The following is a 25,706-nucleotide window of genomic DNA, read 5'->3' on the forward strand; positions in this document are numbered from 1 at the left end:
GCTCTCCCAGACTGTCCAAGCCATTTGCCTTGGAGAAGACACTTGTGGGTTTGTGTGCCTGACCCTTACTCTGTTTTGAGTAAGAGTTTGCTCGTGTGCTGCTTAAATCACCTCAGACCCAGCCACACTTCCTGCAGGCAGCATCCTTGTCTTGGGCATCCTCCTCTACCTCTCCTCACCTGGGCACTGGCAGGATTTCCTGAGTGTTGGCTGCTGCTGGCCTTGCTTTGCTGAGCTCTTCCGGGAGGGATCAGCTCCCAAACAAGCAGGGATTTAGCATCAGGAACTGATGGTGCTCTGGGCAAGCAGCTGAGGGGGAGCAGTGCCAGCAGCAGCAGCTTGGGTTTCAATGCAGCACCACAGCTCCACGAGGAGGGTGGGAGCATGGGGGAAGGTGCCAGGACAAAGGGGAAGAGAAAGGACGTGGAGGAAATGGAGGCTGAGAGAGACATCCTGGAAGGAAGTCACAGGACAAAATAAAGCATTGGCACATCTGCAGCCGTGTCAGCAGGAGCTACAAGGAGAGCTCTGTCTGGGGCTGGGAGGGATTTGGCTGAAGCACCCCCTGATTTCCAGCCTCTGATGCTTAGAGAACATTCACTGTAAAGGTGTAGAGGTACAGACAGCAATCTGAGGTGCTTTGGTGCCCTCAAAACTGGGTTTGCAGAGCTCACAGGAGCTGCCTGCACACTGATGAACAGCATGGGGTGTGCTCCTGGTGTGTGCCAGGTGAATCTGGGGCTTTGATTGCTGTTGTCCAGTGCAAAGTGTCCCTGCCTATGGCAGGGGGTTGGAATGAGATGACCTTTAAGGTCCTTTCCAACCCAAACCATTCTGAGATTCTGTGATTGCTGAGGTTTGTTCTCCGTCCTCATGATTTGCCGAAGGGGTTTGAGGTGTCTCACCTTTCAGCACGAGGGTTTCCTGTAAATTCCCTTTGGAGTTTTTGGGTGTAATTTCAAGTTGCATGTCTGTTAAACGAAATCTTTAATCTGTTGATGAATTCCTGCAGTGAAAAGTTGTCTTGTGGCTTCATGAATAATGGGATTGAATTCCAACTGCAGTAAGCAAGGAGCTGATATGTGGAGTTCCTGGCACTGGGTTGTTGGTATTCCCCAGGTTACTGTCCCCTTCTTTTCCCCTTCCTTTTGGCAGGAAGGGAGAAAAACCAGACTTCCCTGAAGACTCTTTTTGTGGGTCTATGATCTCTCCTTTCTTTGCCTAAGATAAAATGGTTCAAAGATGAAAATAATTCAATTTCCTATTGTAAAACCAAATTAACCTAGTGACTGACCTACAATGAGCTGCTGCATGCAACTTTTAAAATTTAAACTTGTTTTATAATTTGGTTTTGGGCTTGCCTTGAACTACCAGCTCTGCTCACTCACAGTAATAAGTCTGAGAATGGATTTCTATACCATAAGCTGATTTATTCTTGTTTCAAGCCATTCCCTGCACAGTACTCTGGATGAGACATCCAGGGCTTCCAGACCTTGTGTTTCCCAAAATTCCTTTGGTTTTCTGTACCACAGGTCTGATATGCACAAAGATGAAGCTGCATTTCAAAACGAAAAGAGAAATAAGGAACATTTTGGAAATGTTTTGTGTCTGCAGGAACTGTACTATGTAAATCTGTGGAATATTTTAAAGTAATCTTTATTAGAAGGCTGCTGTACACACTGCTCAGACGTTCAGAGGGTTTATAGAGACTGTTGGCTTCCAAATGGATGCCTTAAGGACACTGCAGTTGTTGGGAAGAGTCTTTGGCATGATGCTGCTTGAGTCCAGTCAACAAAAACCATTTTATGATGAGACCCAAGCCCACATCTCCCAAATAAGGATGCTGTCTCCAGTTCCTCTGCTTGCATCTTCTGGTTTGAACAGTTTAACAGAGTGATGGTTGACTTTATTCTAGTAGTGACTCTGCTATGTGTTAACCAGTCCTGTCTTTTCCCTCTGGAAGGTTGTCCTCCTGGACTGTCTTGAAAACCTCAAAACAATTTTTTGTCTATTTTTACACCATAACAGTCCAGGCAATGTTTGGTTTCAGTACAATCATCATGAATATGCAGAGCCTTTCCCCAGTGAGCCTCTCTGTTCAGTGTGTCCCCTGGCATGTTGTAGTAATAATATAACAAAGAGCATGAAAATCCCCTGGCTGAAGATTGTTTCCATTGCTCTAAATTTGGGTAGGAATGGAGTCACTTAGGGAAAAATAAAGGCAGCGAGGTAAGCTGGAGTTTTTTCTTGACATCCTGTTTATATTCACTGTTAAGTGAAGTGTCTTTAAACAATCTTCGTTCACTTGTGAACTAAAGGCTTCTCACTTGCATGGTCACTGAGGAGCACCTTGGCTTGGCCTGTGCACCTGCATGTCCCTCAGCAGGTTCCTGATGCCAAGAGAGAGCAGTTTGCTCTTCCACTGAAAGCAGAACGAGGCACTTGGTGAAGAACTGGAAGTCTCAAATGAATGCTTTTGGACGTGGATTAAGATGTGAGGATTCCTAGCAATGTCTGTCCTGGCATTGCCAGCCACCTCAGCATGCATGCATGCAAATCACAGCATGGGGACTCAGGCAGCACTGCAGAGGAGTGCTGCTCATTGCAAATGCACAGATCCAGCAGTCCAGATCCTGCTGTGTTCTCTGGGAATCAAACCCAGTGTGCACTGACAGTAGCTGGGCTGGTGGTTACACACCCCAGTGAAGAAGAGATGCTCTTATGGAGAAATGCCTTGTGTACCCCAGATCCCATGGCTTGCAGGGTGATGAGATTCAGCATTTTAGCAGCTTATCCCTCTGCTGAGGCCCTGGTTGGTTGTGAATTTTTCTGGGGTGCTTTTTGCCTTGCAGGAAGGTAAGAACGTTTCTCTCTTGGCTTTCCTTCCTTCCCCCTCCTCGCTGCTCTTCTCACAGTTGGCCTTTTCCATTTTTGTCCCGCAGTTTGCCATGTGGGTGGATGCTGTTATCTTTGTGTTCAGCTTGGAGGATGAAGTCAGCTTCCAGACTGTTTACCACTACTACAGCCGCATGGCCAACTATCGCAACACTAGTGAGATGCCCATGGTCCTGGTGGGCACCCAGGGTAAGTGCAGCCCCGATTTCCAGCTGGGGCTGGGACACCACAGTGACTCTTCCAAGCTGGCAAAGCCGTGTCCTGTCCTTTCCCCTTTGCTACAGGGCTGTGGCATTGCAAGAATTGTATTTGAGGGGAGGGAAAAATGCCCTGGCAGCTCATTTGGAGAGAGGGAGTGTGGGACTTCAGCAGGGAAGAAAGAGGGGAAGTTAAGGTTAGATATGTCCAAGAAATTCTTCCCTATGAGGGTGGACAGGCCTTGGCACAGGGTGCCCAGAGAAGCTGTGATTGCCCCTGGATCCCCAAAGCCAGGCTGGACATTGGAGCAACCTGGGACAGTGGAAGGTTTCCCTGCACATGGCAGGGGGTGGCACAAAATGATCTTTAAGGTCATTCCAACTCACTGTAGGAATCTATGACTTGCAAAGAAATTTTAAGTAATGCTTTCAGTGCATGCTGGTCATGGCGGTTTTCTTGCTCACCCGGGAGATACCCTCGTTGAATTTGGGCAGGTGAATCAGTTGTGTAGGGAAGTTCTGCAGCCAGACCAGTTTCCATGTGCTTGGCAGTCTGGAAGGGTTCAACACACTGGCATTGCTGAGAGGCAAAAGGATGAGAGGTGGAAAACCTCCAGCAGCACAGTAGGAAGCAGAAGTGAACCCTGGCCTCAGGCTGGGCTTCTGGGAGACTTCTGTAAATCAAGTAGAAATGCAGCTTTTTGCCACCTGAGCCAACCTCTCCCTCCAGTTTTCCCTTCTGCTGTCCCGAAGGAAAATATGGCAAAGGAAATGTACCCAAAATATTTCAGTTTCTTTGGCATTTGAGTGGTCTTTGGAATATTCTTTGCCTTGTGCCAGCATATCCCAGTAATATTTTGCCAGTTTTCCATACTGTGATTGGTTTACTGCATTGTAGAGTTGAGGCTGTTCTGTTCCTGACCATATAGAACCACGGAATCATTAAGGTCAGAAAAAACCCTTTGAAGTCATCAAACCCAACTGTTCCCTCAGCACTGCCACTGCCAGCACTAAACCATATCCTCAGGTGCTGCATCCACAGCACTTCTACATCCTTCCAGAGATGGTGACTCCAGCACTGCCCTGGGCTGGACAACCCTTTGACACAATCTGAGGCCATTTCTCCTCGTCCTGTCCCTTGTTCCTTGGGTACAGAGTCCACCTGGCTGTCCCCTCCTGTCAGGGAGTTGTGCAGAGCCAGAAGGTTCCCCCTGAGCCTCCTTTTCTCCAGGCTGAGCTCCCGCAGCTGCTCCTCACTCCTGTTAAATTCCTTCTCTCTGTCGCATCTCTTTTACAAGAGTATCCCAAACTTGCTGTTCTGTGTTGGAGACAGAACTCAGGTGATTTGTTGTTGGTTTAATTTTGGGCATCCACCCTTTAGTGTGTCCCAGTGGTTTTGGTGGTGTTGGAGCTTTTTGGTGTTTTTTCAGCCAAGTGGTCAAGGAGCAGTTAGCCTTCCCCTGCCTCTTGCCAAGGGGTGACAGTGCAGAGGGGATGTGTGGGCAGCAGGGAAGGAGGAATCACAATCCAGCTGCAGGAAGGAAACAGATGATAAGAAGGAGAAGGGGAAGTAGGAACAGAAAAAGTCTTAGGACAGCAGAAACTGCACCAAAAAGCAGAAAGGAGCTGCTTTGAAGGGCCACGTTTTGGGCTTGAAACTGGAGTTGAAAAGATGAAGGGGAAACATTTCTCCAATTTTTTTTTTCCTTTGTGCCCTTCTGACACTGGGGTATGGTTTTCCATCTCCTTCCTGTTACGTCCAGAAAAAGAAAAGTTCATTTTCTGCTGCAGCACTGATGCAAAAGGGGATTTTTTGAAAAGATGGAAATAATGGTAATTCTAGGAATAAGCATCAGGAAAAAACAAAAAGCTTTTTGTCTGTGTTTGACAGAGAAATAAAATATATGATATATATAAATACACTTGTTAAGATGCATATTTGAAATATACCTCTTTCGTATCATAGGATCCCAGAATGGTTTGGGATGGAGAGCACCTTAAAGCACATTTAATTCCAACTCTGTGCCGTGGGCAGGGACACCTTCTACTAGCCCTGGTTGCTCCAAGCCCTGTCCGACCTGAACTTGGTTGTGTCAGATATCCGTGAAACGAGACGTGAGATGAAATCTTCCCCAAAATATCAACACTGGCCCAGTGGTTCCAGATATTCTCCCCTGAGTTCCAAAGCTAACTCAGTGTCCCAGCCTGAGGCACCTGGGAACAATGAGGCAAACTTTGGGAAGCTGTGCTGTTCTGGAGCTGAAGCCTGTCAGTTCCTTTCTGGTTAAATGTTATCAGCGCCCTCTGCTGATAAAAAATAGGCTCCTACTTTTCCTAATTTCTGCTTTATTTTTGTTAATTGGGTCTGATGAGAAGGTAATGATTACATCAGTTGATGTCTGGTCCTGTCATGCCCGGGGCAAAGCCTCAAGTACAGCGTTCCAGAGGCATTGATTCCATGTTGAGGTTCAGGTGATGCTTTTTTCCCAAAGAACAGATCTGTTCTGCTGCTGTGGGCAGTTGCAGATTTCAAGGAATACTTTCTGGGCAGCTGTAAATGCTGAAATTAGTGCCTGTTTTAGAATCCCAGAATGGTTTGGGCTGAAAGGGACCTTGAAGATCATTGAGTGCCACCCCCTGCCATGGCAAGGACACCTTCCACTATCCCAGGTTGCTCCAAGGCCCTTCCAGCCTGGCCTGGGACACTTGCACGGATCCAAGGGCGGAAGAGTAACACTGTATTCCTGGGGGAAAAAAGTTCCTTTTCAAGATCTGTTAATAAGATTATCACTTCAAATAGTATCACCTTTGTATACCGAGTTCATCACTATGATGGAATAGCAAGAAAGAAGCTTCTCCTCTGTCTATTCTGCTGTAAGGTTTTTTCAACTCCTCTGGATAAGCTCTAGAAAATTAAATTTCTGATTTTCAGCTTTCATGAAAAGAAGCTCTTGGAGAGAGTTACCAAGTGTGATTGTTTAGAAAAATACAATTTTTATCAGCTTTCCAATACGTTCCCATAACATGTCTGGGTGCCTTTACAGTAGAGTTTGAAAATGTAATTTACAATTAAGTTCTATTTCTTGTAAATATATAATGTTTCATATTTCACACTCTATAGTCACTGATATTTACAGAGGCCTAAAAATCATTTGACAGGTTTCTACTAATCACCCACTTGTTTCCCTAAATATATTTTACATCAGAGCTCATGCTCTTTCATGTGATGGTGTATTTTTTTTTTCCTTTTTGACAGCAACTGAGCTCAGTATATGTATTTAAGAAAAACAAAAAGCATTGGAGGTTTTCCCCCTGGCTTTTGGAATCAGTGTACTGGTAATTTTAATAAGGAAATGAAAATTGGAGTGATATGCACCCTATTTCATGGTTTGTCTTTAAACTTTCTGCTTGGGTATTGGTCAGTATAAGAGGAGCTGGCCTGAAGTTGCACCAGGGGAGGTTCAGGTTGGGTGTTTCTCATGGAAAGGGTTGTCAGGCATTGGAACCATCCCTGGATGTGCTCAAAAACCACGTGGTTGTGGCACTTGAGGACATGGGCTAGTGCTGACGGTGGGTTGACATTAACACCTGGTGATCTCAGAGGCTTGCAGGACTCTCCTGTGACTGTGAATCGCAGCCTGGTGTTTGCCAGTGACCTTTAATGGGTATTTTCCCCCTGTCGTTATGCAGATGCTATCAGCTCCACCAACCCCCGTGTCATCGATGATGCCAGAGCCAGGAAGTTGTCCAACGACCTCAAGAGATGCACTTATTACGAGACGTGTGCCACCTACGGGCTCAACGTGGAGAGAGTCTTCCATGACGGTACTGCTGCCCCTCCTCATCCGCACCTCGCTCCATCCTCTGCCTGCTCTAAGGGACCGCCCATCGGGGATAGCTCAGATACTTGCCCGCTCAGTTCAAGAAAATGCCCGATTTTTAGGCATTTTTGTTGTTTTCTAAGACAGCTCCTTAACTTGAACGCAGTGCATGTGCACTGATGTGTTCTCCACCAGCACCTTTAGTCTTAAGCATCTTAAGCTATTTTTAGTCCTTATTTAATTTTCAGTTTTCTTTGGTTTGGTTTTAGTGCTCGTGGAGAGGCTGAGGGGCTGTTGGTGCAGAGTAGCTGAAAATACTATGTTTGAGCACCGTCGTGTTCATGGGGTGTTAATTGAGAGATAGGTTGAGTGTTGGGAAGGAATTGTTCCCTGGGAGGGTGGGCAGGCCCTGGCACAGGGTGCTGCCCAGAGCAGCTGTGGCTGGCCCTGGATCCCTGGCAGTGTCCCAGGCCAGGTTGGACACTGGGGCTTGGAGCACCCTGGGATAGTGGAATGTGTCCCTGCCCATGGTAGGGGTGGGATTGTGTAGGCTTTAAGCTCCCTTCCCACCCAAACCATTCTGGGACTCTTTGAGAGTCCTGTGTAGTGATTTTGATCCTTGTGGGTCCGTCCCACATCAGGATATTCTAAGTCCATGATCCTGGAGTTGTATGAGATGGGATCTGTGCCCCCTCTAGTGGAATTTCAGCCACGTGTCCTGGAGCTTGGCTGGCTTCTCTTCTGGCCAGGCTCCTCTGGTGGCTGAACGTGTCAGCCCCTCACAGCAGCTTTCTGTGTCTAAAAACCTTAATTAAGTTTTAATGCTTCTCTGAGCTCCTTAGTTCTGGTGGTTTTTGTTGCCAGCTTCTTGTCTTGCTCTGCCTGTGCTTACTTGAGGCAGTGTCACATCAGCACCTTGCAGTGGGGTGTGAAAAGACACTTCAAATTCAAAACAAAAAGGCAAAAATTCCATATTTTTATATGGAATGAAAAGGTGATACATTCTAATGTTTACACTGGGGAAAAAGAAAATTGTTGTAATTTTTACATGTGAAGAAAAGGGGCAAAACATTGCACATTTTACGTGGAAAATACTGGCATGCACCTGTTTTTTACCCATGCTGTTGGTCAGATTTCGGAGAGGAGTATTTGAAGCTGCATCTTCTTGCTCTTCTCCCTGTTTTCTTTTGAACTAGTTGCAAAAATTACTGTTTTGACTGCCTAGATTTTCTATATCGATTAGGAGTTTCAAAGAGCCATTAGGGGGTTTTGTTAGCACACTTATTTTTGAGTGCTGGCTCGAGTTAGATTGTTAATTATATATTCTGAGCCCTGGTGTTTGTGACTCTGTCTACAGTCCTCTTCTTGTTTTTTTTTTCCCTTTCTCAGGGATTTTAAGAGAAGTCTCTTGGCACAAAGCTAGTGTGATAAACTTGTAAGCTTTCAGGAGGCTCATTTGTCTCTCTTTGGCCACAAAAAAGAATTGACAGGGATCATGTGTTTTAAGAAATATCAGGGTGTTGTTTTACCCCCATGGCAGCCAACCCACTCTTTAATATTTGCCAGCTTATAGGATTAGAAATGCTTCTCTATGAATGGGTTACACTTGCCAGACATGTCTGGGACCGAATCCAATTCCTGATAATTTTTGCTGTTTATTTCAGCAGGAAACAAAGCAACTTCTTAACCCCATTAAATGAGGGGGTGTGAATGAACACTGCAAGCTGTTAATAGGAAACACTTGACTAAATATCCCTTGGTTTGTGCTGCTCTGGGGCGTTCAGGTTCAGTGTAGCTTTAAGGTCCCTTTCAGTCTAAACTATTCTGGGATTCTCTGATAGACAAAAAACAATCCACGTGAGGATGTTCCAGCCCACAGACTTTTCTTCTGAAGCACACAATTAGTGGGTTTTGACACTAGCCCCTGGTTTGGGCTGCTTTGCTTTCAGGCTTTTTTTAAAAATCAGTTTTATTGTTTCTATGTTGTGCCTTGCTGTGATGTAGACCTACCTTTTGGAGGAAGAAATTGGAGATGGCATTGAAGAGCCTTTTACCCCTTCGTTGCACACACTTTAGAAATTAAATTTCTAATTTGTCCCCTCCAAGCAGCTACTGAACCCGTGGCCATTTGTTTCGATTCTTTTGTGATAACTCATTTCCCATTTTCTCCACAGCTGAGTGGTAAAATAATTTAACTTGAATGATTATTGTTATTATGAAAATGCTACTTTATTCTCGAGTTAAATCCAAATACCTCATTTCCAACGCTTCATTACAGCTGATAAGCTCACTATTGATAGTAACAGAGATAGAATCATTGAATCACTTGGGTTGGAAAAGACCCTTAAGATCATTAAGTCCACTGGTTCATATTTTCTAAGAGGAATGCTGAGGAAAGTGAAAGCCAAAAATCCTCCTTCACATTCTGCTATTTTAGAGGCTGTTTTTAATCTTCAGCCATGTCCCACTGAGGTGTAATCTCATATACTTTTGGGAGTAAAAACCTAAATTTCAGGTTGAAATAAAAAAGGGAAGTTCCATGTTTCAAGGGTTTAGCTTAGTAATGTGCCCGACTATGGAGGTTAATATATTCTTTCTTATTTTTTTGGTATTTTGAATAGTTGAATAAGGGAATTGCATTTTAAAAATCAGATAAATGCTAGTAAGATGCATTTTGCTTCATAATTAAGAATTAGAGACTTTTTTCCTCCTGCTTATCAGAATGGATTCTATCAATGACATTGGAAATTATTATTTTAATAGTTCTTGTCAGCATAGTATTGTAATGACTGTGTACTGCCCCAGGATGCCTTTTTAATGGTTTTAGCCTTCTTGAATTAGCTTGATGTACCATTAATGCATGAGAATTGCTTTTATTTCTGTTCACAGTGTATTCATAACCACACATCTTGCCCTGCTTTACGTTCAGATTTTCCCTGACCCATTTAACTGTGGGCCATGCAAGTCCCTGACCACGAAGGAGCAAATGTTCAAATATTTAGAGGATAAAATTTTACTATCACAGGGCGTGAAACAAAAGGGTTTGAGTCTAACTTGAGTTCAGAGTTGAATCTCTGTTGCTTAGCAGTTCAACCAAGGGGTTTTACCTCATCTAGATGGCTGAAACCCCAGATCGTGATCTAGTACTGCCCAAAATAGCAAGAAAGTTGTGAGTGTTGAGGCAGGAGTTGCAGTATGTGGTGGCAGAGGCCAAAATTATTGAAAATTGATGCTGCCTCACGATTTCCACTTTGCTCTGGTGCTGTGCTGCAGCTACCAGTTCTTTTGGGTGCTTTATTTGCAAATTTGTGGGGTTTTGCCCTTTTCTGACCCAGAGATTGGGCATCTGAGAGGTGTTTTAAAAAACTTTTTTTCTATTTTCAGTCTCATATGAAGGGTGAGACTACATAGATGTTACAATTCACACCATCACAATCAGAAGCCAACTATCTCTACAAATCAATTTCCCAGACAAATTAACTAATCTTTTATTAAGGAATGTGCCTGCTCTGTGTAAAAAACTTACCAGACTTACTTCGTTTCCAGATCCAAATAGTGTTTCCGTGTAGTGTGGTGTTGAACAAAGGTGTTTTAAAAGGAGAACTTCAAAGCACCATTTCTCTGTTAAGGGATGGGGGATGACAAATTAATGCTGGTGCAGGCGGATTGAGGGGAAGGGCTGTCACTTGTCATCAGCGTGCTCAAGTCAGCTTTTATAGATGTGTTTTCATTAGGAAATGCTAATCAGCCTTATGGGAAGTAAATAAAAGCGAAGTAAATCGGTCCCATCCCGACAGGTGTTTTGGGAAGATCCGATGTTACTCTGGCACTGGATGTGGCCTGAGGGATTCTGTGCTTGGGGAGCTGGTGGGGACCCCAGGGCAGGGCAGAATGAGGTAGCGGCTCCTTTGGCTCTGGGCATTCCATGGAATTCCTTGGATTTCAATGAGGCCTGCGGGATTGTGGCAGCCATGAGCTTCTCTCAGCATTCAGGCTGGTCACCCACGGCCTGGATCAGCCTGCTGACTCCTTGGCAGGCTTCAGAACCGCTGGGAAATCAACACTTTGGCCGGTTAGATATTTGTATGTTCCTGGTTTGTTTGGTTTGGGTTGTTTGAAGGAGAAAATGATATGAGGGAGTAAATTTCTTTTCCTCGATATTATGGCTTAGCCTGGAGCAACAAAAGCTCAAGCCGCGTTCATTTTAAGCCCCCTTTCATTTGAAGTAGTTTCAGTGTTAAGTTCGTTTTAAGACTTTATTTTTAACGTGAAATGAAGGTTTTTGATCTTTATTCCGCGTTCCGTGTCCCTGGGAGTAACGGAGCGGGGTGGGAGCGGCCGCCAGGGGGCGCCCGAGCCGCTGCGTGAGGGGCCCGTGATGGCGACGGCGGCGCCGCTCGGGGCTTTGTGTCCCAGCGCCGGCAGCGACAAACGCTGCGGCCGCCAAAGTCGGTTGGAAAGGGAAGAGACGTGAACACACTGATCTGCTCGCTTTCGTCTTGTGAGGTGTTTCCGTTTGTGTTTTATTCTGAACTTGCTTTGCCCTTGCACTTACTTTTTACCCTTCCTGCTTGCCTGTAACTCTTAGGGGCCATTAATAAATGAGCAGAGGTTTTTTTGGTTTGTGTTTTTTGTTTTGTTTTGTTTGGTGTATTTTTTTTTTTGGTTTGGGTTTGGGTTTGTTTTTTTTGTTTGCACAGGTAATCTCTCAGCCCCATTCCCATAGATGACAATTCTTAGTGTCAAAAATCAGCCTGTACGCTGTTGTAGGAAGGCCCAGTGTTAGGTAGCAGGAGGAAATTAACCAATACCCAAACTTTATAAAACGTAGGCTTGAAATGAGCTGTGTGAATTCGGCAGTGCCTGGTGAACCAGGTGAAGAAGCCTTCATCCTGGGGAACAGTTGGCATCAATAGGATTGGGCTGGAAAATGGATCCAATCCTTGGATTTATATTTTCTGACTGATTACCAGACTTCCCACTTCACTCATTACAGCTCAAGATTTTTTTTTCCTCCTGTTCCTCAAGGACTTACAAGGTCTCTGCAGTCCTCTCATGCTTGGTGCCCCGCGTTCCCCTCAGCATCTCTGCCGTGCTGTTTGGTGGGCACAGACTTCACCTTTTTGCCAGTTTTTGTGAAAATTGCAGCAACCTTGCAGGCTCTGGGGACTTTGAGACTGGTACTGCTCTGTCAGGTTTTTCAACACCGCACCTGGATCCACAAATGTGTGAAGGAAAGAAGAGAGGCCTTCCAGTGACTTGTCTGCATCCATTTTTTTATCCATGGAATCAGATAATGGGATGAGGAGCTGCAGTGCAGGGTATGGAATTTAAGGAGTGCTACAGTGAGCACAGAGGAATCGAATGATGTAATGCCAGTAAAAGTGCCAGGGAGGTTTTGATTTTAGCTCTGGTGTGTCATTCACTAGGTGACTCATAGAAAACCATAATCTCATGCAGTACTTTTTGTGTGACTTTTAATTTTATAGCAGTTGTTTTATGGCACTTCCTTTAAGTCTTAATATGAAGTGTATGCAGTAAGGCAGGTTACTTAAAACCTAGAGCAGAGCTTCTGATTTTATGCAATAGGTGACAGCTGTTGAATTTTTTTATGAGTACAATAAATGCAAGACCTACTTCAACATAGACAAATTCTTCATTAAATGACAACAAGAACGTTGATAAATCTTAGCAAAATGCAAAAGAATTCAGGTTTTCAGTAGTCACAATTCAGAATTAGTCCAGTAAAGTAATGTTCTGTAATACAAACTCTAATTGAAATCCTGGGGCAGGAAGCAAGTTTGTTCTTTGAGGGTAAATTGCCTTTTTTTAAAAATTTTACAGTAGAGATGAGAGTGAGAGGCAGAAGCAGTCTGTTTGACAGACTCATGTGCGCTGTGCTTGGGGGATAAAGTGTTAGAAACACATTTGTGGACTGTCTGGCGAGCAAGTAGGAATTGTTTTCCCTTAAAAACAGAAACAACAAATTCTGGAAGAAGGAGGAAGTTTGAAAATCCCCAATTTTTCAAATCTCCTTCTCTCAGTAAAGGAAAAGCAGAATAGAAATAAGCCATAAACAAGTGTTGTCATGCTGCAGTTCCTGGCGGAGCTGGTGCCAGAAGCTGAAAGGAGCAGTGACAATTTCTGCGGAGCTTTGTGAGCCAAGTGAGCTGCACAGCGAACTGATGGCACAGCACGGCTGCTAGCAGGGCTCTGTCATGGGCTGTGTCCAGAGGGGAGGGTTGAAACATAAATAAAATGAAATAAATACTGCTTGGTGATACCTGTTAGAGCGAGGATTCTTTAGCAGCTGCGAAATGATGCTGCAGAGGAACTGACCACTAGGTCAGGTGAGGGGCAGGAAGGGCTTCAGCAGAGCATGACCTCCACAAAGTGCCAGTTTATATTTGCTTTATTAAGCCAGAATCTTTTTCTTCCTCATGTCTGCTTTATTTCTAAGTGTTCTGTGTAAACTGTGCCTTGTTTGCTGCATTTTGGGGGATGCTCTTCCTTGCCCAGCGTATCTTTGTCTCTCTTCCTACTGCTGTGCTCTTTGTTACACTTCTATGATTATGGTTTGCTCATTTAATCTTTTTCTTCTTAATTTTTTATTGACAAATCTTAAAAGCCCATTCACCTCGTCTGCTGCTTTATGCCATGTTCTGTACAGCTTCTTCAGCAAGCCTTCACATACAAAGGGCAGCATGAAATGCCTAAAACTTGATTTTTATTTTTTTTTTTTTAGTTTTCCTCAATACTTCTTCCCTTGGCCATTGGTTTTAACTGTTCTTTGTGGACATATCTTTAAATTTGCTCGCAAAAAAATGGCTTTGCTGGGTTAATATTGATGAATGGAAGATTAAGAGCTCACCCACGAGATGTGTTGTCTGAAGAGAGAAAGGGAAGGGAAAATGCCCTTTCTGTACCGTCATTCTGTTCTGGGTGTGTTTAGGAACATTTATTAAAGAGAAGATCCTGCTTTTCCCCCTCATAATGAAGAGAAGCTTTTGTCTGAGCTATCAAACGTTTAAAACTGGTGTAATAAACATAATCCTTTTGTAACCTTCTCTGTTGTGTAACAAACACATCTTCAACATCAAAGTTGATTATTAGCATAACTGGTTCCTCAAAAGCCATTTCGGAAGCGCATTGCAAATCGTTGCCTTTCAGCTAATCCGTATGCATATGCAAATCCCATTGAGCTGTTTGCGTGGCCGGGATTAGCATCGTGCATTCAGCCTTTCAAAGGCTCCCTGGATGCCTGGGGGTGCTGAGTGCAGCAAGGCACGGTGGTGGCATTCGCCTCGGAATTCCTGCCAAAATCCCAGCACAGCTGCCGAGTTTATGAGATGCGTTTTTCCTTCCTTCTTCTCTAGAAAGTAGAGAATCTTTAATTGCGTATAATCAATTTTGAAATTGAGGTTAGGTCTGATGGGGTGGTGCTGCACAAGGCCACTCGTGCCCACCAAAACTGGAACTTCCACCCCTTCCTCTAGAAGAAAAGCGTTTGCAGTGATCCTGGTGTGTGATTTTCATCAAATGTCGGTGCAAAGTGAATTTTATCTGTAAGCTCCTCCTTTTATTTCAGTTTCTGTCGTTGGCCAGTCTTAAACATCGAGACTTGTTCTCTGCATCAAACTCTTTCCTTTCTTTTCCTTTGTTATTGGAGTTGTGTGTGACCCAGAAGCAGCAAGGTCAGGTCCTACCTGCTGCAGAATCTGGTCAATATTCTGCGAAAAAGAAAGAATCCAGCACAGCATCATATTGTACAACTCAAGAGTTGAGTCTGGAGAACACAGAGCTACTTGTGAATAGCCTCTCTTTGTATGTTTTGGTTATTTCTTTAGCTGGGTCTTTCCTGGGGCACCAGTCTGGGATCTGTGTGGGCTTATTTTAGCAATGCATGCTGCATTTTGGTTAGGAAGTAAGCTAAAATCAGGAAGGAAAATTAATTGGCAGATGCATGGGACTGCGTGGGCTGTCTCACTTACGAAAATTATCCCAATTATTAAATGTGAACACAGGGGCTTCAAGGCTTTATTAAGGGATTGGGAAAAGTGGGGGATGTGGCACTTGGGAATGTGGTTAGTGGTGGCCTTGGCAGTGCTGGGGTAATGCTTCAACTCAGTGATTTTAGAGAGCTTTTCCAGCCTAAAGGATCCTGTGATTCCTGATGGGTCCCCTGACAGTCTCCACGTGTGACTTCATTATCTGCTGATAATTGGTCACAGTTTGCTGTTTTTTGATTTTGATTTTTCTCCTTTTTTTTTTTTTTTTGGCTGCTTATAGCCCTGGACGGAAAGTTTCCTGCAGCTTTCAAAACTTCAAATTACATTTTTTAATAAATCTTAACTGTGATAGAAGACATTTTTTGGAACATATTTGTCATCTGTGACAAGTACACTCCCTCAGCAACCTCTGTGGAGTGCTGGCTCACCACCTTTAGTTCAAGAATTATTATAAAAGCTGATACATGACTAAAAATTGAATAGTTTTGTTAATAAAGGTGTGAATATGTGTTCTTTTTCGTTTCAGCACAAGTTCCTGCTGTGTAAGGTAACTTCTGCACTGTCTCACCTTTGAAAAGGCTAAAGGTAGCTTTCAGAGCCACAGAACCAATTTTAAATTAAGGCAGAGGTTTGTTTTTCTTTAAGCTCTATCTGCACTTAATGAAGGAACATTATTGGCAGATGCTGAAGAAATATATTTTTCGATGGAAAATTGGATTTGGGGCATAAAACTTGTTAATGTTAATAAAGACAGGTCATTACTGGTCTCAAGTCAGATATGCAAACTGCGGGAGATGGAGTGCTGCTGGTGGCACTTGTGCTGCTGCTCCTTGTGTGTGCAAAGAGGTCTGGTGAGGAGTAAATCAGCCGGAGCTGAGCGCACGTACAATCGCCTCCCTCCCATCATTTATGCCCCTCCTGATGCCTGCTGCACTCGCCTGTGTCTTAGGCCTGGTAATTTACAGTCTCCCAGAAAGGTACGGTTAGATTTAAGCTGTGCAATAGTGTAACTAATGAGAAATAGAGGCGAATTTATAGCGCTCGCTGATTGATCGGCAAAGTACCTAGACATTAATTAAAATCTGAGCACTCCCAGCTGTCTTTCAGTTTAAAAAAAATTGAAAGGAGAAAAAAAAAGTGGTTTTGGACAAGTGAAACTACGGCTTTGTAGCATTTGTGGAGAACATGGTTGCAAAGGTGGAGTTCCCTAAGGAATGAAAGGGCTATTTCCTATTCACCTGCAGGCACTGGTTGGTCTGCACCCATGACACTATCAATCAGCTTCTGCTTTTACAATCCCAGTGTGACTTCAGTTGTCTTTCCCTGGGATTTTGGCCCCAGTTCCATCTGGAAACTTGGCTGTAGAGTCAGTACTCTGCCTGTTTAGCAGAGGCACTCAGGCCTAACTGTTGTGTGACAAATTATCTGGATAAATACTTGGCATTAATCTCTCGCCTAATAATGCTGTTTAACCGGTCATCTCTACTGAGAGCACACAGCTTTCTCCTATGCTGTCAGCCTCTAAATGCACCATTCTTGCTGGAGCTTAGTCTTGTGAAAATGTCTGAATTTTCCCATTAAGTGCTTAAAAAGTAATAAAACTAAAGCCATTAGCCTTCACTCGTCAGATCTGTATCAAGAGAAATATTCTTGGGTGCCATAAATCTGATCAAGTGTTCGACATTTATATCATTCGACTTCATTCTCTGGAAATGGACCTTTGAAGGTAAATTGCATTAAGTAGGGCAGTTTAAATTTTTAATATAATCTTATTGTAACTGTTAGCAAATGATTAAAGTGCAAAGGGGGGGCTTATGTGTTTTGGGAGATTTATGTGAAATGCTCTATGATGCTTCTGCTCTGGCAGGGAACTGCTTTTGTGACAGCTGGATGTGCATAAACCCACAAACCCAAAGGATTTTTAAGCTGTAGTGGTGGAGGAGATGATTTCCTATCTGCTGCTGGATTTCTGGAGGGTGTTTTAGGAGCAGGATTTTTTCCACCTGCACTGAAGCAATGTTGGCAACGCAAACTTAACTCTCCAACAGGCCTCTGTGTGCCTGAGAGGTAGATTTTGATGGTTCGTGGGCTGAGGCGGTTTATTTAATCTTATTTAGGTCCTTGGTGGTTTGTTTAAGGGGAGATTTTTCTTCAAAGTATGAGAAATTCTCTAGCTTGAGTTTGGTGAACAGCATAGATAAGTTGTGCTTTAGATGTAGTGATGTGTTTATGCACCTCTTTTGGTGTTGGTGTAGTAAACCTGATTGCTCTTTTCTGAGGAGAATACTCACATCTTGAGGAATAATATCTGTGAATATTGAATGTGAAAAAAGTGATATTTGTTCAAAGTATTACATGACTGTAACTTTTTTCTTAGATGTCCCAGCAATCATGGCCCTTGTTTTGGAAGGAGCTGTATCCTGTCTGGATGTAGCTGTGTGATCTCATGGTGTGGTTACACCTCTGACTTCAGACTTTGAGTTGTTAGGTAACAATTATTGTGTCATTTTGGCAGTTGAAAAAAGAAAATCATTGATTATTCTGGTCTTTTGATGACCTTTTTTTTTTAAGTTGAGTTAATGGAACTGTGTGGATGAGGCACTTGATTTAGTAAACATGATTAGTTTCTTTCTTTCTGAAGGCTAGTTGCAGCTGAGATGCGTTAACATAGCCAGCAGCTTTCTGTCACTTTGTGTCCTTTTCTGTGCTCTATTAGTGACCTCGCTGGGTGTGCATGGATCTTCAGAGAGCAGACATGTTCTCTATGAAAGCTGTCATTTGGTAGTGTGTGCCCCAAAATGTGTTTTCCATGAAGCTGCTGCAAAATGGGAGGAGGAAATTGCTCACTAAAGTGGTAAAATCCTGAAGCATCATATAACTTTCTGTTACCTAAATCTATGTTTTGATGTGCTTAAAAAGCAATTCTGTGTTTTGACATAGGATTAAATACATACCGTGATGTTATTCTTAAAGTGTAATTAATGACTCTGTTGCTTCCTTTGTGGGCATTTTACAAAACACATCAATATGACAACATTCTTTGAATCTTTTCAGTTTGTCTTTTTTTCTTGTTTCAACATCTTTTAACCTTTGCAATTTAAAATTACAACTGTGTGAGATAAAACAGGATTTATGACTTGATTCTGCCCCTCATGGAAAGGTCAGCAGAACTCCATGAGGTACTGGTGAGGTAAATCCGTGTGCAGAAGACTTTACCTGTGTGTCTGGCACAATGTTCCCCTTAAATCCTCGAGTCATGTGCTTCTACTTGCAGCGCAGTTGAAGCAGTGACGAAAACACAGGTTTATTTTTTAAATTGCTTCAGATGCCAGAATGTTTCCAGTGGATTTATTGGCATATTTGCTCATCTAGTCTTGGAAGGCAGTGATTTGCATGGAGGTTGGCAATAAGTGATGCGCAATGTTAATTAAGAGTTACCTGTGGAGGAAGAAAAATACATGTTGGCATTGATTAAAGATATTTAATACCGAGCCTGATTTACAGCTGTATTTTCATATCTTGTAAGACAAGGTTTAAGAAGCAAAGATTTGTTAACCAAGCACTTTGTCCTGTACAACTTTGTAATGCTTTTGGTGCCTTGCACTGCAGTTCTGTATCTTTTTGGTCAATTTGACTTTTCTTTTTTGGTCATCGAGGTTTCTCCCAGCAAGTTCCCCCACAGGCTGTTGGAGCATGGAGAGAGTTTGTGCTCAGTGTAGAGCAGGAACTCCTCTGCCCTGGTGTGACTTTACAGTGGCACTGCTTCTTCAGGGCAAAGTAACCTCAGACATTTCTGGCTGCATGTGGCCAGGAATGAGCTGCATAAATTGCCATTTCCCAACTCCAACATTAGAATTCCCCAGCACTCATTTATCTGTTACACATGACATGTGGGATGCCAAGCTTTCCTTTTAAACACATAAAGGTTGTTTGGCTGAGAAAATGGATTGAATTTAAAATAACAGACACAATAAGGCACAGGCCTTAATAGTGGCTACTTACATTAATGTTTCCCATTTGGAAGTGTTTGTGGTTAGGGCTTGCTCTGGTAGTTATTACTGCCTCTCCTGCAATATGTAATTGTGGATTAAATTTACTTTTATTGAACCCTTACTTATCCTGTAAACATGGAATATTAAGCTAAAAGGCAGCTGCTGTAAAAATGTAAGCTGCTGTATATCTTAACTTCTTCCACTTGTGTTTTTTAAGGTAAAAGCAAATACTTGCTCACACAAAACTCTCAATTTTGCATTGTTTTTTTCCCCCAAGTAGTTGAAACAGGTATTTATTTAAACAAGTGTTTATCCCTGCTGATGTTTTTCACTCAGTCATCAGCATTCCAGCTTCAACTGAAAGCTGTTTTCTATCTGTCCATCAGTGAAAGAAAATTTCCTGCATTCCCATCTTTTGCACCAGTGGCAGGTTTTAACTGAACCTGCTGTTTACTTGTTCTTGGACATGCAGAGGAGATGAATGGTCTCACACAGGTTTTTATGAGAAACCAGTTTTGATTTAAATTAGTGGTAATTGGAGAAGAGTGTTTGCATCTCCTAAAATATGCAGCGCCCCTGTACTGTGATAGCGGAGAAGAGAAATGGCACCAGATGTTATGGGTCTGGTATGCCTCGAGTCTTCCCTTTTCATATTCCAGGCTTTCGCTGGTCGAAGCACAGAGCAGAGGAATAACTGTTCCTGCCTCTGGGGAATGAAAAGTGATCAGACTGTTGGTACCTTTGGTTGTTTTCCAGGATCCACCTTCGGAGCAGGGAGAGATCAGGTCTCAGCCTAGATGTGGTTTCCCTCAGCTCATCTCTTGGGTGCTGCAGAGTGTTCCCAGCTTTCCGGGATGTTGAGCTGGATGAGACTCTCACCTTGTGCCCTGAACTTCTCCTCGGGAGTGTTTTCCCCTCGGCTTTCTGTCTTTCCTGTCCTTGTGCTTGGCTGGAGCTGCGCTAGTGAGGTCGAGGAGGAGCTGATGTGTGAACAGCCCTGTGAGCCAGGGCACGGCTCTGTCGGTGCAGCTCCTGTGGCACCAGCGTTCCTAAGGGGGATGAGCTCCCAAACGGAGCACCAAGAGGAGTCGGCTCGTCCCACCAGGGAATTTAGCCCCGAGAGCAGAGAGGGAGGGCTTTGCTTGGGGAAATGAGCGTGTGCTCCCTTCTTCTCCATCAGAAAACGTGGTGGCTTGCACGGAGATCCGCAGAGCTGCAGCGTGGAAACATAAACATCCATGTGCAGCTTCAGGCTTCCCTGCTTAGGGCTCCCTGCAAGCCCTGCGGGCAGGGAGGGAGCGGGAGGTGCTGAGGAATTGAGTGGGTTTTGACTAACAAAAAGTCGCGTTTCAGATGAAAGTGGCAGGGGGTGGGAAGGTTAATTTTGTTGTGGTGCGCTAGGTCAGGCATGGAAGAAGAGCTTGCATTCAAGCCAAGAGCTTTCCCTCCCAACTCGGAGCGGGAATTTCACATGCTTTTAATTATCAATGCCTTCAAGCAGAATACAACTCCCAGTCATTCTGGCTCGTGGAATTAAATTTAAATGTATAAAAAATAAGCATCACTGTCCCCTCCTAGACCAAATATTTGGTAAATATCAGTTCTCCTTGTTTACAATGGCATATCCCTGTTTATTTGCAGAGGAGTTCTTGACTTCTCACATAAATTTTGTTTAGCTTTTCATACTACTGATATATTACAATAAAATCTGTCCCAAATTGATAGCTTGAGTGTATAAAAGTACAGACAATTAAATTGATTTTTAAAAATGGTTGAAATGCTTCTCACTCTATGGATTATTTTTGATATCTGCCATAGATTAAGTTGGTATGCATCTGTTTTAGAAATATTTTCTAGAGAGTATTAATTTAAAATATTGTATTTAGCAGCAGTCTCATTGGTTATGAGACAGAACCTGAAGGCTTGGGACAAAAATGTTTCTGCTCTCTTGAATTTTTTATTCACAGAACATCATTGTCCTGATGGAGCGAGTAGCTAAGAAATTTGAGGGGAGGAACGGTCTGTTTTGACCCCACCTCTGTCCAGTTTGGGGCCCCCAGAATAACAATGTGGAGTTGCTGGAGTGAGTCCAGAGGAGGCCTTGGAGATGCTCCAAGGGCTGGAGCCTCTCTGCTCTGGAGCCAGGCTGGGACAGCTGGGGGTGCTCATGTGGAGAAGGGAAGGCTCCAGGGAGAGCTGAGTCCCTTCCAGGGCCTGAAGGGGCTCCAGGAGAGCTGGAGAGGGACTGGGGACAAGGCATGGAGGGACAGCACACAGGGAATGGCTTCTACTGCCAGAGGGCAGGGATGGATGGGATATTGGGAAGGAGTTGTTCTCTGTGAGGGTGAGCAGGCCCTGGCACAGGGTGCCCAGAGCAGCTGTGGCTGCCCCTGGATTGGATCCCTGGCAGTGTCCCAGGCCAGCTTGGACACTGGGGCTTTGCTCGTGTGTTCAGGTCCTGTGTCTGAGTCACTGAGTTCAGACTGTCTTGGGTTTCCCTCCCTGTCCCTTCCCCTTCCTTGCCCGGACCGTGCTGTGTGTGTCAGTGTGATGCTGCCAACACCCCTGTGCTGAAGGGAACAGGTAAATGTTTTCCTTGGCTAATTATCTCTCCTATGTGAGAGCAGGAGCTTTTGCCGACAAGGTAGTTTTCATTCATGTGTGGTTTTTGTTCCGTTTTGGTCTTAATTTAGGTCTTTACCACATACGATGACGACAAATCCATGTGCATATGTTAAAATCTGACCTTTGGTTTGCTCTCTTCACTCACTAATGTGTTTTAAAATACTTTAATATATAGCTTCCCAGGCACCAGATCAATAACCCAATGGGTCTGAAATGACAGAGTGCTGCGATATTCCCCTTTAATTTAAACATGATTAGCTGATGAAGGTTATGATCAATATGCTAGGGGAAGATAAATTAATTGATATCATCCTTTCAGGATGATAAGAGGCCTGTTGGAGGTGGGATGTAACTAATGAAGCTGCTTCTTCATATATATGAGCCATTCTTTATACAATGTATTCTCACTAAATCATGGTTATGTCATCATTCATTTACATGAAAAACATAAGCCACAGACCACTTTGTTATTAAAATTGCATTCATTTGAGAAGAAACTATGCTTACACTGTCCCTGTGCTGTAATGTAGTAAGGGAAAATAATGTTGGAATTTACATAATTATCCTTTTGTGTTTTCTGGATGAGACAGACTGGGTTCTATTGGCTTAAATCCTTTGAGTTTCTGAGGGACTTTTTAAGGAGATGCCAATAAATGTCGCTGGTTTTGGTGGAGGTGTTGCCAGTGACTGCAGACTCCTTGGCACAATTTCCATGAAGTGCTTACCTTCATGAAGAAAACTGCATGCAAGGAAGTTAGATTTAGTTAGGGACATTTTTGATTAATAGGTACTACACAAGTACCTGCTTCCAAAGACTGAAATTTTGATTAGTTTTTAATTTGTGACTAAAAAGGTAGCGAGAAATTTTATTTTTATATATTTATGACATAAAAAGAGCTCTTTCCAAAGGCTTTAGCTGAATTAGCAGCATGAATTCAAGTTCCAGTGTGTGATGAGATGAATTTCTGAAATAGTTTGACTTGTTTAAATGGAAAATTTATAGGGGAGGTTTGGAAGTTGCTGCATTTCACATCAGTTCTGTTTGATCTTTTTTATTATGGGTCTGCTAAGTCGTGTATAGAGATGTTAATGGTTCTGATCCCTGTATCCATTTGTTAAATGCTGCTTTTCTTTCCGTGCTGAAGAAAATGTCTAAATAAATTGCAAAACAAATTAGGCATTTTCCCAGCTGTGCTAGTGCTGCTAAGGAATAAAAGCTGAAATTAGAAATCACGATACATCTTCTTTCCATGAAGAATTTCACTGGGATTTGTGGTACCTCTAATCCTGGTATTTATTCCATGTCAGGGACCCTTTATCAGTTCTAATATTCCAGTTACGTTTGGTTTGAACTCCAAAGTGGATTGCCCTGGTGCAACGGTTGGTAAAAAAGGGAAATCCATCTTATTCCTTGGCAGCAGAGACCTGGTATCTTCTGTCTGCCAAGAGAATATCCCAAAGAAGAAAGGAAAAAGTTTGCTATCATGAGCTTTGTTAGTGTGTTTTTATAAACGTAGAAGAGACCTGGTACAGAATTCCTGGTATTGCTGCTTGTAATTTTCTCTTGGAGTCCTCTGGTGCTCACCTGGTGGAATGAGACTGATGGAGATGGACTTCTGGGTGGAGACTTCTCCATCCTCCATGTGGAGAGCCAAGCTGGAGTGTCCCATGGAGCATCATGGAAAGCCAGCACCCTCCCTCTTCCCTGTCATACACCCCATTTTTGGAGCAGGCTTTGGTGGTGGAGCCCCCCTGTTTGTGTCCTGTTCACTGTGTGTTTTCCCACCGTGCTTTGCTTTCCAGCTGTGATCTGCCTCACCTGCCTGGATGTTTTGTTTCCCTTCAGTTGCTCAGAAGATTGTTTCCACCAAGAAGAAGCAGCAGCTCTCAATCGGACCCTGCAAATCTCTTCCCAACTCTCCGAGCCACTCCTCCGTGTGTTCTGCCCAGGTTTCTGCCGTACATATCAGCCAGGTACACATAAAACAAATGCTTGGAAAAGGAACTGATAAGCTGCTTTTCATCTCTGATGTATTTTGTGCCATTTCAAATGCTCTTTCTGCTGCTCAAGAGATAGTTGCTATTTTTTTAATGCTCTCAGTGATCTGTAGTTTGAAGTGATACTTGAATTTTTTTTTAGATTGGCTTGAGTTCAAGAAACAAAGTAGCAATGCAGAATAATTTGGCTTTAAAGCCTGCTTGGATTGATAAGCCTGCTTTGATCGTTCTCATTGATACCCAGCAGCCTGCAGGTCTGAGTAGGCCAATCACTACAGTTGCAGGATTTGCTGTGCTGTGGTTTATCATCCCCTTGCTGTGTTTTTGGTGGTTACTGTCACTCAGCTGTGCTGAGCTGGTGTGTCCCAGTGGTGAGAGTGCTGGAATTTTACACTTGATGGTATTTTGAGAAGCATATGGTTAATACCAAATTCTTCTGACGTGCACAAGTTTTACCCACATGTTGCATGCTCCCCTATGTTTCCCTGGCAGTGCCCTTCCTCAGTGTCTTTGTTTTCTCGTGTCACCTGATAATCTCTGGGCATGTCCCCAGTTGGGATGGATATAAACTGAAGGATGTCAGATACCCACAGCCATTCTGGTGTGGTTTTCAGTCTAAACTCAGTAATATGTGGGTTATTTTGCAGTCTTGAGCCCCCGTTGTGAGGATTTGTTTTGATTATGGACCTTTATCCCACACAGTGCTTGCTTTTGGGCAGAAAGGAGTAACTTCTCCCACTGGGTTACAGCCCTAAAGATACAGGTGCCAGTTTGGTCCTAAAAGTTCTCTGCTGTGAGTTACTCTGCTTCAGGCTGATACCACCTGATACCACCTCAGACTGTGGCTGTGGTTTTTGCTGATGAGCCCAAAGAGGATGCTGGAGTTCAGACTCCCCTTTCTAAAGCAGGTGCTGAATGAGGTGTGTTGCTCTTCAGAAGAACCCTGGCACTTCCTGGTGAAGTACAAGTATTCACATGGGAGAGGTTCTCTCCTTTCCAGGTGTCCTCAATCGCTCAGTTGATGGCCACAGGGCCTTAGAAGTCACCCTCTCTGAGGGCATTTCTTGTTAATGAAGCTTTTGGTGATGAAGGACATCAAATATCTGGGGGTTCACCTGTTTTCTACCCAAGTCTAGTTTGAAGGTCAACAGCAGCCACCAAATTCTAGACCAGTACCATTGCCTGTGCAGCAAACTTCTTGCAAGTGATAAGAACTGTTTGGGAAAATCGAGGCAAAGTAGCTTTTGCGATAAAGCTCCCTAGATTCTGTTTCAATAACAGTGAAATAATGTTCTTTACTGCCTTTGCCAGGTGTCATAATTACCTAAAGGGGCAATTGCATCACCGGTTAAAGATGTCTCTCTTCTGAGACTGATGTCACACCTAAAAGTAGAGGCCAGAAATCTGTTTCATGTCGTATCTTCTTTGTGCTACACTTAAAGGCGGTATGACCTTGTTTAAGGGAAGGAAGCTGAATCCTTATCCCAGACTTAAAAGAACTTTGCAACTGCAATTCCAAGTTCAAGATGATCTGGGGCAAGATTTGCCATCTCTGATCTTGGCTGGAAGACTGGCTGGTGTCTTGCCCTTTGGACCATCTCTCTTGGCGTAATGATGTTCCTCTGAAGATTTCCTCCATGAATCAAACCCGTTATCGGTGCAGTGCCCTGCCACTTGCATTCTCCACAGGAGCAAAGGCCTTCAGAGGCAGTGGTTACACACAGCACTTCACATAAAGTCAGATATTGTTCCATCTCTGGTTGGATCATCCTGGGGATTGAACTCCTGCAAACTCTCCAGATGACTCTGCAGTCAAAAGCTTAGGCTTTAGAGGAAAGAAAAAAAAGAGTGTCACCTTAACCAGGCTAGTCCTTAGCATACCTTGGAAGGAATTCTAAGGCTCAGCACCATCCAGGGCTTCTGTGGTTTTAGTCTGCCAGGTTGGACAGGGCTTGGAGCAGTCTGGTCTGGTGGAAGGTGTCCCTGCCCATGGCAGGGTGCTGGAATGAGATCAGCCTTAAGGTCCCTTCCAATCCAAACCATTCTGGGATTCTGTGAAAGACTTGTCTGTCTGTTTGGGTGCTTCTCTATCTGCATGTCCAGGAGTCTGAGGCAGTGAATACCTCAGTAAGATCCCCTTCCAGAAAATGCTATCATAGTTACGTATAT

The 25,706-nt window shown here is 43.7% G+C and overlaps 1 protein-coding gene across 6 annotated transcripts in view; it reads left to right on the top strand.

Annotated features, from left to right (window-relative positions):
- The window catches only part of AGAP1 (ArfGAP with GTPase domain, ankyrin repeat and PH domain 1), a 304,936-nt gene that overhangs the window by 112,965 nt on the left and 166,265 nt on the right, over nt 1-25,706 (top strand). For all 6 annotated transcript variants that reach the window (XM_088167528.1, XM_088167529.1, XM_014890724.2 and 3 more), the window contains 3 exons: nt 2,943-3,084; nt 6,783-6,917; nt 23,386-23,513. In XM_088167528.1, the coding sequence (XP_088023654.1) occupies nt 2,943-3,084; nt 6,783-6,917; nt 23,386-23,513 (405 nt within the window). The remainder of the gene's footprint in view (nt 1-2,942; nt 3,085-6,782; nt 6,918-23,385; nt 23,514-25,706) is intronic.

Source organism: Sturnus vulgaris, chromosome 7 (genome assembly GCF_052056855.1).
Source record: "Sturnus vulgaris isolate bStuVul1 chromosome 7, bStuVul1.hap1, whole genome shotgun sequence".
Classification (NCBI taxonomy): domain Eukaryota; kingdom Metazoa; phylum Chordata; class Aves; order Passeriformes; family Sturnidae; genus Sturnus; species Sturnus vulgaris.